A 15,840-nucleotide genomic window follows, 5' to 3' on the forward strand; every position below is an offset into this window, starting at 1 on the left:
AAAAAGCCTTGTTTCCAGCTAGTTCCCCAGTTTCCACTGATGCAACAGTGGAAAACAGAGTCCACATCAACTTCTTTTATACCTACCTTAACTTGACCTTCTAGCTCTTCGGTTTTCTGCTCTAAAGAAAGATGTTTCTCTTTGTATTCTTTAAGATGACTTTCCAGCTGACTGCAGTGCTCTTGTTTATCCTGCAACTTTGCGGTGATCTGGTCCAACTGAGCTGTAATCTTATTTAACTCCTACAGAAAAGGACAATTGTAGGAAAGTTTGGTAAGGTTTATTATAAAGCTCAAACGTTTGGTTGAAGAGAAACTGAAACTTGAATTTTGTTTAACAAACTATTTGGAGCAAGACCGGAGAGGAGACTAATGATGTATTGCAGTTATATTTACCCGTCAGCATAAAAGGCCTAGAACTGAAGTTCTGTGATCTGAGATACTATACTCAGCACTCCTCACAGCTTAATAAGTTCTCCATGTCTTTTTACAAAGAGTTCTTTTGGAAACCATAAGACACAATACAATATGAAGTAGGCTAATTATAACATAAAGGTTCCGTAATTAAATATTTCTAATGTTCATGATACCATCTAAAAACATGTAAGAAGTAAGGCAGTGAATACATCTATGATACTTGTTGAACTCATTTGGAATCTCTAGCTTCACAGAAAGAACAGAGCACCAATGACTAATAAACCCACCACAGATAATCAGTATTAAGTTTGAGCAGCAAGCCTCCCACAAGAGAATATAAACTTGGTATCATTTTTGCATCTGTGAAACTGGGCCAGGTTTCCCACCTGCTGCTTATCTTGTAGTGCATTTTGAGCCGTGTCCAAATGGTTCTGGAGATCTGCTCTCTGAGCAGTTTTGGCTGCTTCTGCTGACAGTAACAATTCAGTTTTGGCTTTGATCTGTAATGGAATTTAAAAAACAACACTTCATATTGACTTCTTTTTTTTTTTTTTAATTTACATTTTATTTCATTTTAATTTAATTTTTAATTAGTGATTTAATAATGATTAACAAGACTATTGGATAAGAAAGGGTACAATTCCATACAATTCCCACCACTAGAGTTTTGTTTTTGTTTTTTTTTTTTTTTTGACTTCTTATTGACTTCTTATTCATATTGACTTCTTAATTTCTCCTTAATTTGCAATGTTATCTTGTTATGAAATTATTTTGACTATTTTTTAAATGATGTAAATAATTGAAAGCAATTATTTCCAGGTATCACATCATTTTTTAAAAAAGGTTTAGACATTGAAAAATTGCATATGTCACAATTCTCTACATAGGGATGCGTAGGGGAGAACAGTCCCAATGTTTTGGATAAATTAGGATGTTCCTAGCTGATAGCAAAACAGTCCCCCCTTGCTAAGAAAAAGTGCAGTTTCACTTTGCATTTTTCACAATGGAGCACGTTTCAATTACTGTGATGATAAACTAAAAATTATGCCAAAGGAGACCAGAGATAAACATGAATGTCAGCATCCTAGAATTCAAAACAGCCAAACTGCTGGAATCAGCATTTCTTGATATTTTCTCACTTAAAGGGTTTTACTTGTGATGCTTGTAAATTCACATTAAAAAATTCAACGTAGGGAGGTGGGCGGTAGTGCCGCAGGTTAAGAGCATTTATTGATGTTATTAATACAGGGATATAACTTCTCATCTCCCTGTGGCATGTCTTTGCAAAACATACTCTTCCCCAACCTAAGTCCTTTTCCACCTTCTTCATGCTCCAGGCCCTCAACACCCTTCCATCCTTTCAGTGTTTGGATTCCTTTATCACAGCTAAGAAGGAAAGCAACGAATTAGGAAACAGAATAATAATACATATTTAAAATTGAAGTGTCTTAAGAAAAAGGTAAATAGGACATTCTTTTAGCTTGTTGAAAAGAAGAAAAATAGAAACATTTATTCTTTCTCCAACTCCTAGTAAGTATACCAGTTATTTTGTTTTATTTCTAGTGGAACTATCCTCCTAAAATAAGCACAATCAAGGCTGAAAGCATTCAGTAACTTTCTCCACTTTTATACAGAGTAAGAACCCAATAATCAGAACAGAGAAAGAAGCACATCTTAATTCCCACTTCTTGACTGGTTGACTGAGCAAGACTGCTATAGTGGTCTCTGACAGAAAACATATTCATACATAGCAATACTTTACAAAAGTATACTTTAAAAAAAAAAAAAGTGAACCGGTTAAGCACACATGGTGCAAAGCATAAGGACCGGACTGGCATAAGAATCCCAGTTTGAGCCCCCAGCTCCCCACCTGCAGGGGAGTCGCTTCACAGGTGGTGGAGCAGGTCTGCAGGTGTCTGTCTTTCTCTCCCCCTCTCTGTCATCCCCTCCTCTCTCCATTTCTCTCTATCCTATCTAACAATGAAGATGACATCAATAACAACAATAATAATAACTACAACAGTTGGGTAGTATGCCAGCTCCCCCGGCTTAAAGCCTCTGTCTCTAATCCTGCTTAACTAAGCACCGCCATGCCTGCAGGGCATTGGTTTGATCCCACTTAAAGCTGCGGTCTATCTATTTACATAAACCACTGTTAACTAAGCACCGCCCTCCCTCCAGGGCATGGGTTTAATCCCCACTGGTTCACCATGTCTTTTTGCTCCGCCCCCTCTCCTAGTCACCCTGATTTCCACCACTGTGTTTTCGCTCCACCCTCTCTACGTCACACCCTGTTTCCACCCTACTTGGCTACTATATATACAAGCTGCTTTTCTGAGTAAAAACACTTGGAATTGCTTTCCGGCTCCAAGAGTTCCAGAGTCTCTCTCCTGCGACGCTAGCCCAGGAGTTTCTGATCCCTCTCCCACGCAGCAGCCTAGGCTGGCTCCAGTCGAGTTCTCTCCAACCCAGAGAGCACTTGCTCGGGAAGAAGCCCCCTCAGGCTCTCCCGGCATACAACAATAAAACAACAAGGGCAACAAAAGGGAGTAAATAAATATGTAAATATATATTTTTTTAAAATTCAAGCTTTTAAAATAAGAAAAGACACCAATGCCCAAACAATTCAACATGGAAATTGAATGGTGTAAAAATCAAACTAATTTGAACCTCCAAGTAATAATTAGTGTACATCATTAAACTAAAAAAAAAGAAAAGAAAAATCCCTCCTGGTAAATTCCGTATTACCTGTATGTCAAGCTGGGAGACCTTCTCCTTGCTTTCATTTAACTGACCATTTAATTCACTGACAGTGGCTTCCAGGGAAAGGACGTGGTCTTGCGCTGCGCGGAGGTGTGTCTTCTGTTCTTGCACCTGGTCGTGCAGATCCTCCTGGGCTTGCTTATGGCTTTCTGACTGATTCTTCAGCTTCTCCGTTAGCTGGATTAACTACCAACAAGCAAGACTCTAGTTATAAAGGATACAAACTCAGAAGACCAAAACTAAGCGCGTGAATAAGCACCACGAGAATGCACATAAGCACGCTAACGGTATCTCAGAGTTTCCTCAAGAAAAACTATTTACGTTATTTCCAAAATTAAGTGAGAATACACCTCTAAATCAGAGGAGAGAGCATCAGTCTACCTAGCGCTATTTTTTTAATTTCTCCACGGAGCCGAAACTTTTGTGAAATAAAATCTACCCACAGATTATTCACTTTGATGAAGTGAAAATAGTCACTGAAATTACCATTAATAGGAGACCACGTCAGTTACCCCAAAGTGTCCTCATTCTGTGCTACAGCCAGCAGCCTCCACTCATCTCAAGTCCCAGACTATTACTGACTTGAATAATAGAAGCTCCACATATTGCTGTGGTATTTTTAATAATCAGATATATGTGCTGCAAATATTTTCTTTTTCTGTCTTGAAAGAGCATATATATATATATATATATATATATGTGTGTGTATATATATATATCTTTAAGTCACTTTATGAGATGATGTAATGATTTACAATATCTTTTAAGTCACTTTATGAGATGATGTAATGATTGGGGTTGTCACATGTGTTGTTTCTTACTTGCACAGCATTCCCACCACCCAACTGACAACTTACTCAATCCTGTCTTTAAATTCTGAGGAAACTTAATTCACCTGATAATTCTTTAGTGTACCTTGACAGGAGCCCGTTGTCTTCTTGAATTTGTGGGCTTACACTTTAAATTAAAATTTTATTCACTCTTTTCTTTTTAAGAACTTTACTGGGGGGAGGTTAATGGCTAACAGTACAGCTAATGACACACAGACTAACGGGCACATCTCACCTCCCTGAGACAGGTATCTGCAAAACATTCTCAATCCCTCTAGGTCCTTCTCTGCCATCAGTAACTTCCTATAAACGTATCCCCCTTCTCCTCACTCCTTCCTGACACTGTTTGTATGCTTAATATACCACACTGTCAGTGAGGCGCTCTTCTGTATTTATTCCCAGCCTTCTACTCTGTTCATGTTGAGTAGTTTCAATTGCGTACCTTGTTGTTCACTGGGAATGCCTACTACGTAACATTAAACCTATCCAACATTTTTTCTCTTTTTGGTATTTGAATTTTTGGTCTGTAGAAACTCCATTTGGGGTTTGGGGAGATGTCTCAGTCTTTTAGATCACCAGGCCTAAATGCCTGAGACCCCGGAGGCCACAGTGCAAACCCTGGCATCACGTTATGCCGTGACAGACAGTGTTTTGGTCCTCTCCCTTCATTCTCTAGATAAATAAGCAAACAGAAATTCAGTTTGGTCGTTTTTCACTACTTGGATGTTTACTTGCATTATTACAGTCTCCTTCCATGTCTATACATTATTATAGGGTTCCTCTATACCTACAAGTAAACCTTAGAGTTGTTGTATCCATGTGTTTGTCTGGTATCTCCTAATACTATCTCCAACACTTCTCCTTTCAGGATCTACATCTATTCAGTAATTACTCCTCCGCTTCTAACTAACATACTCTGCTTCGTCAGAAGTCTACGCATTTTTCTGTTGATTGTGATGTGTCTGCATTCTTCCAAAGATGTGATTCTATTCCAGCAGGCAGTGATACACTTGTGGTTTAGTTGGGTCCTGTGGGGGGGACTGCTTGTTTATTTGTTTTGTTTTTTCTATTTTATTTTAATTATTCATTTTTACCAGAGTACTAGTTAGCTCTGGCATTATTGGTCATGAAGGGGATTGAACCTAGGACCTCAGAGCCTCAGGCATGAATGACTTTTTACATAACCATTATGCTGTCTCCCCAGGCCAAGGAGCAAAGTCTTACACTGCAGATTTATAACATCTGAAAACAGTGACTTTACACATTTGTTTGCACTTATTATGATGGGAGGGCTAAGTAGATCAGTCCACACTAACCTAAAACAAAAATATGTGAATTATTTTAACTTACTCTTTTTCTTAAATTGAGGCATAACTAGGATAGAACATGACATTAGTTTCAGGTATACAACATAGTGATTCAATAACAACGGTATGGACTGTAAAATGAGGAGTAAGAGGAGAAGGAGGAGAAAGAAAAGAAGGAAGAGGAAGAGGAGAAGGAGGAGGAGGAGAAGACAGACTAACAGACTTTGCTGGTCAAAGTCTGCATGGAAAATGAATCTCAAATTGTATACAAGTTACAACAAGCCATTATTCTGCATAATGGCCAGCAGCTGCTCAGTGCAAGCCCTCCGTGTCAGCCACAGCTAAGCTGCATGTGACCAAGCAGCGCTCTGAATGGTCTAAAGCCATTCCTAAGTGTCTTCATAAAAACTGGATGCCTCTGAAATTGGGGGCTGGGGAGTTTAAAATTATGTTATGATCTAATTCTAAAACTGGGTAAGCGGTAGTACTTTCTGCTCCCATGTTTAAATGCCTTCTCATTCAGATAGTTATAATATTTATTAATCTTAATCTATAAGTTTCCTTTGATTGTTTTAACAAATAATTTATCAAAATTATTAGTTATACATCAGCCAAAGAAATACGTTATTAAAAACAAGTAACTATTAAGTTTATATATTGCAAACACACAAAAGCAACAATTTGGTGCTTTTCATTTATTTTGAATTTTGTTATTCTTTGCTATTCACGCTTTTCCGAAATATCACAAAATGCCGTGAGGCAAGAGCACAGTAGCACTAACACCTGTGTTCTGCAGCGTTGAATCACTAGCTCGCAGTCAGATAACTGATCAGTCATATTCTGGAGCATGAGCTGAGCTTCCCCTTGTTGACTGGTGTTAGCTTCATTCCAGTGCAACAGCAACTCACTTCTAAGTTAATGAGATAATGTCAGTCAAAAAGCTTTTTTTTTTTTTTTGCCTCCAGGGTTATCGGTGGGGCTCAGAGGCAGCATTACAAATTCACTACTCCCAGCGGCCAATATTTTTTCCCAATTTTTTTATTGGGAAAAACTGAGACAGAAATTGAGAGCAGAGGAGGAGACAGAGAGGGAGAGAGAAAGAGAGACACCTGCGGACCTGCTTGAACGTTCGTGAAATGTCCTCCCTGCAGGTGCAGAGACGGGACTCAAACTGGATGCTTGTTTGAAGCCTTGCGCTCAGTACCATGTGTGCTTAACCGGGTGCACCGCCGCCCAGCCAGCTAAAAGCATTTTTTAGAGTACTGAAACATATAGACAACCATTTAAACAAGGCACAGATTTAGCAATGAAAGCGAATCTGAGAGACATATGCATTTGCCAAGCGCACCTGCTCGTGTAACATGTGGTTTTTTTCCTGTAGCTGGTTAAGAACGGCAGTCTCTCCTTCACCAGCCTGAATTTTTGCATAAAGGTCTTCTCTCTCCTTTTCTAATAAGGAAATATTTTCTTTGCTTTTCTGTAATAAGGCTTCCAGGTTCTGTATCTTCTGGTCCTTATCACCAATTTGACGCAGTACTTGCTCCAAATCATTCTGTAAAGAATTAAAAACTACTATCTTAAGAGCAGAGAACTTTAAAGGTCATTTGTCAAATAGAAAATGACTGATAACTTTTAAAACTTAAAATCTTAGCCTTACGTTTTTCCAAGTTACTTCATTTTAACACGACAAATTTAATTAAGCACTCAGAATATGCTTTATAATATAAAAATAATATAGTTGATACTGTGGTACAATTAGCAACAAAAAAAACCCTTCAACTAGCCACTTCCTTATCCAGCACTACCGCCACCATCCATCCACTGACCATCACAGGGCTCTCGTTATTACTTAATCACACTAGACACACTCCCACCTCAGAGCCTTTGCGTTCACTGTTCTTCTGCAGCTAGTGTCTGCTCACATGTCACCTTTGCAGTCAGGTATAACCTCACCATTTCAGCAAAACAGCAGCCATTCTCAGTACTCCCTTTGCTGAATATATCTTCTTTCTGTACCCTTATCTCCTAACACACTAAAATTATTTTCTTTTCTTCATGTTTCTCTGCCTCGCTCTGCTTACTAGAAAATATGCTCCCTGAAGGGGGGTATTTTTGCTTGTTCTACACACTGATTTAGTGAAGACACATATTCTCTAAGGAACTGGTGAATTAACACAAAAATAAATGACGGCCACCTGACATAAGTACTCGCACGAAGGCCAACTTTAATGACCCAACAGGGCTCTTCTACCATTCTTTTACTTCACCAAGAGCACTCCTGTTACGCTGAACAGATGCAACTGCTCACACCCGGAGCCACAGCCACTGTTTCAGAGCTAACTGATGTGTAGTCTTTGCCTCTGCCCCAGTCCTTTAAGAGAACCAGTCTTTACCCCAAACAAGGCCTTAGCCAACTCCTCAGCAAAGCTAACAGTAGCTCGCATGAGCAGCCTTGCCAAAACAGAGTCAAATACACCCGGTCCTTGTGCCAGTATTGAATCAGTCATCCGCAAACAAGCTTGTCACAAAATGACGAGAGGCAGCCTCACCTCTCTGCTCTCATCCACTGTTTTGTCACTAATGAACCTTCTCTCTATATATTCTTTTTCATTTCTGGAACCACCGTGTAATTCCTAAGCTCTTTTCCAGGATGGCCACTCTATTTCCAACTGATGATGGAAATCTACTTCTCCCTCTACCCTCACACTGAGATAAGAGCCCCCTGCACAGGACAAGCAGAGGAAGTTGAACCTCTTCTGCTTTGAAAGTACCATTTTTCCATTCTCTCCTTTGGGCAAAAGCTTCCTGCTGCTCTAGGGAGTGTGCCATTAGTTTGTTCCACCCTCTGCTCTGTGTTGCTCTCATCTAGAAATCCCTACCTCATTCACTGATGACTTGAGACCTGATTTAGTCTTTCTCTCAGTCCCAATCTCTGCCAATTTCCTGGGAAATACAAAATACAGAAAGAATTAGGAGCACAGCCTCAACAATATCATCATCCTAACTCCTGAACCTTTAACTCATGTACACATCCATCAGTATTTTAACATGAAGGGTCTCTTGTAATCCTTATTACATCCCTCTAACCAGTGATAAACGCAGTATCCATGACAAGAGATATTCGTCTGTTCTCTTTGTGATCTTTCCTTTTCCCTCCACAGCTAGTGAGAAGTTTGAAATAAAGAGTTGGGAGTCGGGCTGTAGTGCAGTGGACTAAGCGCAGGTGGCGCAAAGCACAAAGACCGGCATAAGGATCCCGGTTCGAACCCCGGCTCCCCACCTGCAGGGGAGTCGCTTCACAGGCGGTGAAGCAGGTCTGCAGGTGTCTATCTTTCTCTCCTCCTCTCTGTCTTCCCCTCCTCTCTCCATTTCTCTCTGTCCTATCCAACAACGAGAACAACAATAATAACTACAACAATAAAACAACAAGGGCAACAAAAGGGAAAAAATAAATTAAATAAATATTTTTAAAAAAAAAAAGAAAGAAAGAGTTAACTACGCAGAGTTCAATTAAGGCCCTTGCTCTCAGTCTAAGAAACAACTTACCTATCAGGTGAAAGGTATTTCTAGCTTTGCATGTGACTGAGTGAAATTCACTTCTGGGGTACATACAAGAAAGTTACCTATGAGACTCTGTCCTGTCCCACAGTGATCTCTATGAATGCGTCCTTTGAATGGTCGGCACTCTCCAGACTCTTTCTTCACTGAATTGCTGGTGTTCCTTGGACAAGCTCCTGCCTCAGGGCCTCCTCCTTCTCAAGGCAACTTGGCTGACACCCCCCCTTCCTTCAGTCTTGTCTTCTTAGAGAGACCTTCCTGAGCAACCCGATCCGATCCAACACTTGATTCCCACATCCAGCGGAATTCCTAACCAGCTCCGACTCCAGTCTGGCCCTGTCCTCAGCTCCATGATGTTTACCACTATCTAACGCACTCAAGGTTTTGACTCTCCTCACGATTGTTTGCCGTCATCACTAAGCTCTATGAGAAATGACACTTTTGCTCTATTACTAGCTTCACTGTTCTAGTCACAAAATCACTTCCTTGGCTAGGAGTAACACTAAGACGTTGATGTTGACAGACTGAATGTGAAAGAGCAAATAAATGAATCCAATCTTTTGATCTTAATCTATCTCTGACTTCCACGCCAGCCTCCAAACTCAGAATGGAAAGAAAGGTGTATGAGCTGCTGTCTGCTCCCTTCCCAAAGGCAGGCTCGGTTATCACTCATCTCCTTCCTGTCAGCACTCACCACACTGCACGACACACAGTGCTCAATGACACTGAACGAGTTAGTTAGAGAGTGAGTAAACAAATGCTAGAGTTAAAGTCATTTCAAACATTTGGGCACCTTCTTCCACTAGCAGTAACCAAACAAAAATCGAGTTTCTTCCAGCCTGCAAAGCCACTCTACAGATCGACTGCTTCCATTTTTCTATACCCGCGCCAAGGCTCCCATGAAAGCTCTGAGGAGGAAGACATGATCAACAACTTCCACTGTAGCAAATGCAAAATTCACTCAGCTCACTAACTCGGGAAATTGTATCAGCTCATTCTGGGTTTTAATAAGTAATAAGATCATTACACATGAAATCATTTTGAAGAGCTTCCATTTAATTTAACTTTACAAACTTAAAAGATCTGATAAAGCAGTCATATCAATGCATAGTAAATACAGAATAAATTACAAAATATCATAATGTTTTTAATCTGGTTACAAACGAAAACGCTCTCTCTGCCTACCCCCGTATTGGAAATTACCAAACTCCCTTCAGAGTCAAGTCCTTCGCACTATCTAGTTTTGCCGACAAGTCAAAGAGTAGTGATCCGGCTCGTCACTGTTTAGAAGCCAGCTTGTGATGCCGGGAAGCTTTACCTGAGCCTCTCTTAGCCTGGCTGCTGTGCTCTGCTGCAGGGCCTGCTGCTCCTGATGCTGCTGCTTTGCTTTATCTAACTGGTGCTGCGATTCCGTGAGGTTCGTCACTTTTTCCTTCAACTTAAAAGAAGAAGAAGAAACAGGTGCACTGTCAATTACCACAAGAACATAAAAACACACGACACAGAGCGGGCCTGGGGACAGAGCATAACGGTCATGCAGCGGACTCTCACGCCTGCGGCTCTGAGGTCTCAGGCTCAAACAGAAGCCCCATCATAAACCAGAGCAGAGCAGTGTTCTAGTCTCTGTCTCGCTTTCATTAAAATAAAATAAATATTTAAAAAAACAAATTATGACAATCATTCATAAGCATAGAGCAGTATATTTTGAATCTTCCCATTTGAGCAAAAATTTAAATCCATACAATATGTAAGATCGACTTTATTTTTTATTGTTTTTACCACAGCACTGCTCAGCTCTGGCTTACGGTGGTGCCGGGGATTGAACCTGAGACTTGGGAGCCTCAGGCATGTGAATCTCTTTGCATAACCATTATGCTATCTATCCCTATGCTGTAAGATCAACTTTAAACGCACTTTCTCATTACTTATAGAATTTAAATCTAATTCTATACTATGAGTTGACCCTAATACTGAAGCACAATCCCTATCTTGCATTCAGTTTATTATTGGTTTCTACACACTAAGATGCGTTAGCGAGGAGTTAATCACGTCTGAATTACCAGCAGTGATCAAACCAACAATATCAATATCTTAGATTTTTTCATGCACCACAATCATCATTATCACATACTGGACAAGATAAACCACAACATTTAGATTTTGGTTGTAAAAAAAAAAAATCTATTGCCAGAGTTACATATTTTAACTCTCAAAATATGCTGTTAAAGATGTGAAGATGTGACTTGGGTGTGGCACAAAGCTCAGGGACCAGTGTAAGGATCCCAGTTCGAGCCCCCAGCTCCCCACCTGCAAGGGAGTCGCTTCACAGGTGGTGAAGGAGGTCTGCAGGTGTCTGTCTTTCTCTCCCTCTCTGTCTTCCCCTCCTCTCTCCATTTCTCTCTGTCCTATCCAACAACGAACAACATCAACAATGGCAATAATAATAATAATCACAATGAGGCTACAACAACAAGGGCAACAAAAAAAGGGGGAAAAAATGGCCTCCAGGAGTGGTGGATTCATGGTGCAGGCACCGAGCCCAGCAATAACCCTGGAGGAAAAAAAAAAAAAAAAAAGATGTGACTTGGGGGCCAGCGGCAGCGCAGTGGGTTAAGTTCACGTGGCGTGAAGCACAAGGACCGGCATGGGGACCCTGGTTCAAACCCCCGGCTCCCCACCTGCAGGGGGGTTGCTTCACAAGCGGTGAAGCAGGTCTGCAGGTGTCTTTCTCTCCCCCTCTCTGTCTTCCCCTCCTCTCTCCATTTCTCTCTGTCCTATCCAACAACATTAACAATGATAATAATAGCCACAACAGTGATAAAACAACAAGGGCAACACAATGGAAAAAAATAGCCTCTAGGAGCAGTGGATTCATGGTACAGGCAAAAAAAAAAAAAAAAAAGATGTGACAATGATAACCTTTAGTTGAGTTATCGCTATCACTCTTGGCAACCACATCATTAGGATAACCTTTAATCTTATACTTAATCTTAAAATAATTATGTATTTTATGGGCGAGAGAGCAAGAGAGGGGATCAGAGGATCCCTCTGTTCCATGTGGTGCTAGGGATCAAACCTGGGCCCTCAGTCAGGCAAGTCCTGCACTGTCCCACTGAGCCGCCTGCCCTGCTGCCATTCTTAACACGCCGCAGAGTGAAGGTCCTCGCTGCAAACTCAGAGTTTCTATGCACCAACTGCTGTCCGTGACCCTCAGCCATCATTCACGTGTCACTGTGCAGTAGAGAGGGGTTCTTCCTGGGAGGGAAACCCCTCTGTCAGCAGCCTGGCTGAGGTCTACCGCTAGCTGAAAAAGCAGTCTTCTCTTCACGACTTCTTGAAAACTTAAGGGGATACGGTCATAACAAAGTACCAGTTTAAACAAGTGGGAAAATGCATGGCACGACTTGACTGATTTAAACACGGACTTAAAGCTCTTCACACACGCAGGGCTGCACCACAGTATTTGCCGTCTCCGATCGGTCAATGAATTTACGAGATGTACTCACAGGACGTGCCAGCTTACCTGCTCTTCAAGCCGAGATAGCTTGAGTTGGAGGTCAGCCACTTGCTGTTCTTTATCCATCAATTTTTCACTTGAAAGCTGCCTCTGCTCCTTCAGTCTACCATGAGCTTCCCCGAGCTGACGTTCTGTCTCCAGAAGTTTGCTGTGTAACTTTTTAAAAGAAAGAATTATGGGCATAAGTGGAAACCCAGGCAAGCACATCCCACCATCTATGGTCCAAATAATGTCCTATTTTTCATGAATATATTGATTTTAGGATGGGGGGGAAGAGAACCTAAGAAATAATATAACTCCAATTGAATTTTATTCTAATAATTTGGGATTAATCACTTAAAACTGAGATCTGTGTATACCTACATTAATAGCAGCAGTCTGTGATTATCAGAACCTGGAAGCAACCCAGATGTCCAACATCAGATAGGTGGCTAAGAAAATTATATATATATGTAATTTATATATATATATTTATTTATTATATATTTATATATAATTTACATATATAAATTATATATATAATGAAATACTACTCAGCTGTCAAAAGTGGTGACTTCATCTTCTTCACCTCATCTTGGAATTTCAAACAAGGTTAATAGCAAAGCCAAAACTTACATTAAACCTCACTTGATATTCACCTATAAAATAGGTCAAATTTATTCTCTTTTAACAAATCTCATTTTATAATATTAGTTTTATAAAAACTATATTCTGAAAATTTAGTAGCAGAAAAGGGAATTTTTAAGAAGGGTCAACAGTATTTTAAGTACATCAATTAATACAATACATATTTATTGGTACCTACATGCCAGATACCATCATGCTTTATACAGATTCATTCATGCATACCTCATATCAATGCTATAAAAGTAGATACTATTATCTTTCTCCTGTTAAGAGAAAATAGGACAGAGGTAGACAGCATAATGGTTATGCAAAGAGACTCTCATGCCTGAGGCTATGAAGTCCCAGGTTCACTCTCCTATACGACCATAAACCAGAGCTGAGCAGTGCTCTGGTAAAAAACATAAAAGATAAAATAGCAAATGGGGACTGGGAAGTGGCACACCCAGTCAAGTGCACATATTAGCAAGTACAAGGACCAGGGTTTGAGCCCCCCTTTCCCCAACTGTAGGTGTTTATCTTTCTCCCCTCTCCCCCTCTTTTTTTTAACCAGAGCACTACTCAGCTCTAATTTATGGTGGTATGGGGGATAGATCCTGGGACTTTGGAGCCTCAGGCATGAGCGTCTCTTTGCATAACCATTATGCTATCTACCTGGCCCTCTCTCCCTCTATCTTCCTGTCCTCTCTCAATTTCTCTCCGTCCTATCTAATAAAAGTTAGGGGGGGGGAAATGGAGAAAATGGCCTCCAGAGGCAGTGGATTCATAGTGCTGGCACTGAGACCCAGCAATAACCCGGGAGGCAAAAAAAAGGGGGGGGAGGGGAGAAAGACAGTAAAAACAAATATAAAGAGAACGTAGCTAGACAGTACAGGTTGTGGTGTCTGAGCCTTGTAAAGAAGAGAATGTTTTAGTGAGCTGCACTTGGCCAGACAGCCAGAGGAGGAGTGAGTGAGTGAGTGCACACGCGCTCCGTCTCTTACTTGGTTGATCTCACTTTGGAGTTGTGACCCATGCTGCTCCTTTTCTTCCCTCTGCTGCTGCAGCTGCTTGAACTCAGCCTTCAGATGCTGGTACTTGGCCTCTACTTCAGATAATTCTTCTTTGAGCCTGTGAGCAGCTTCTCCCTTTTCACCCAGTTCTGCCTGTATCCTCTGCAGTGAGGCTTCAGATGCAGATACTCTTGACTGCAGCTGCTGGCAGTCTAGGTCTCTTTGATGAAGGCTTGCCCGCATGTTCTTTTTACTCACACATTCTTCGCTATGTTTCTCCTCTAACTGGGTATATTCCCGTTCTTTTTTCAGTAACTTTTCGTTTAATTTCTGCAATGAAATTTAACAAAAACTAATTTCTCTAGTATATGAACTTACTCTAATTTTCCAAACAATTTTTAGAGTGGTGTCACCTCCTGCGAAATGTTTTAGTAAACTGCAACATAAAAGGGATGACAAGGGCCAGGAGATGGCGTCCCTGCAGAACCCAAGCTCTGCTGAGTAAGCCCCAGCACCACCTGAAAGCACTACAGACAACACTAGGAGACACCTACACGGTGGGTGGGAGGGAAGGTGCTTTCTCTTTTCTCTGCTTTTTGCCCCTCCCTCTCTGTCCTCTCTCCCTGCCCCACCCCGCTAGAACTGGCAGACAGCTCACCTGGTGCAATGAACGCCTCACCAAGCATGAAGCCCCAGCTATGCAGGAAGGTAAAAGAAAGAAAAAGAAAAAGAAAGAAAGAAAGAAAAGAAAGAGCACCTCCCATCAAAGACCTGATCCAACGGACCTAGTCAACTGTCAAGCACTGAGCTTCATAAATCAAACTAGGGTTCCATATTCCCTTACCACCCTGAGAATATGAAAAAACGTCTTCTTTTCCCCTCAACTCAGGCTAATGGCAATGCACTGCATCCCAGTCAGCAACCTAAACCTCCCACCTACACTCTAGAGGCACAGCAACTGTATCTTGCACTCACTTCCTTAGCACAAAGCACTTCCCAAACAACCTCGCTAGGTTTTAACACCCATTACTAAGGAACAAAAAGGAACTATTGATATGTAACATGTGGCACACTGAGGACGCTTTATAAAAACACCTGAATCCTCACCCCCAGCAAGTCAAAGCAGGGACAACCCCCAACAGTCATTTATAGAACTCCCCTGACTCTCACTCTGGAGCCCTAGTCTTTGGAAAAAAACCTTGAACTTGGGAGGACATTATTTTTTTTTCTTCCATTTTATTCTATAGGACAGAGAGAAATTGAGAGGGAAGGGGTAGACAGAGAGGGAAAAGTAAGACACCTGCAGACCTGCTTCACTGCTTATGGTGGGCAACGGGGGCTCAAACCCGGATCCTGTGTGTGGTACTAAATGCACTTAACCAGGTGCGCCAAAGCCTGGCCCCCAGGCCACAGTATTTTTTACAGTTCCTGACTCTCCCACTGCCCCTAGGCAGGAGCTTCCCCTAAATAAATTTTCACCAGCAGTGAGTTCCTCACTGTCTGTTCATTCAACTTTCTTTCTTTTTTTTTTTTTTTATTAAATACATCTGGCAACAGAGGATCTTTATTTCTGCATGTAATAACCTACAGATTCTTTTTTTTACATATTTATTTTCCTTTTTGTTGCCCTTGTGGTTATTATTGTTGTTATTTTTTTTTTAATTTTTTATTTAAGAAAGGATTAGTGAACAAAAGCATAAGGTAGGAGGGGTACAACTCCACACAATTCCCAACACCCAATCCCCATAACCCACCCCCTCCCATGGTAGCTTTCCCATTCTCTATCCCTCTGGGAGCATGGACCCAGGGTCGTTGTTGAGGGTTGCAGAAGGT

The 15,840-nt window shown here is 41.1% G+C and overlaps 1 protein-coding gene across 10 annotated transcripts in view; it reads right to left on the reverse strand.

Moving 5' to 3' along the window:
- The window catches only part of EEA1 (early endosome antigen 1), a 119,891-nt gene that overhangs the window by 33,085 nt on the left and 70,966 nt on the right, over window positions 1-15,840 (reverse strand). For all 10 annotated transcript variants that reach the window (XM_060195520.1, XM_060195518.1, XM_016188187.2 and 7 more), the window contains 7 exons: window positions 13,999-14,337; window positions 12,398-12,547; window positions 10,193-10,312; window positions 6,665-6,868; window positions 3,165-3,365; window positions 803-916; window positions 87-242 (listed from right to left, as the gene is read on the reverse strand). In XM_060195520.1, coding sequence (XP_060051503.1) covers window positions 87-242; window positions 803-916; window positions 3,165-3,365; window positions 6,665-6,868; window positions 10,193-10,312; window positions 12,398-12,547; window positions 13,999-14,337 — 1,284 coding nt within the window. The remainder of the gene's footprint in view (window positions 1-86; window positions 243-802; window positions 917-3,164; window positions 3,366-6,664; window positions 6,869-10,192; window positions 10,313-12,397; window positions 12,548-13,998; window positions 14,338-15,840) is intronic.

Source organism: Erinaceus europaeus, chromosome 7, assembly GCF_950295315.1.
Source record: "Erinaceus europaeus chromosome 7, mEriEur2.1, whole genome shotgun sequence".
Classification (NCBI taxonomy): domain Eukaryota; kingdom Metazoa; phylum Chordata; class Mammalia; order Eulipotyphla; family Erinaceidae; genus Erinaceus; species Erinaceus europaeus.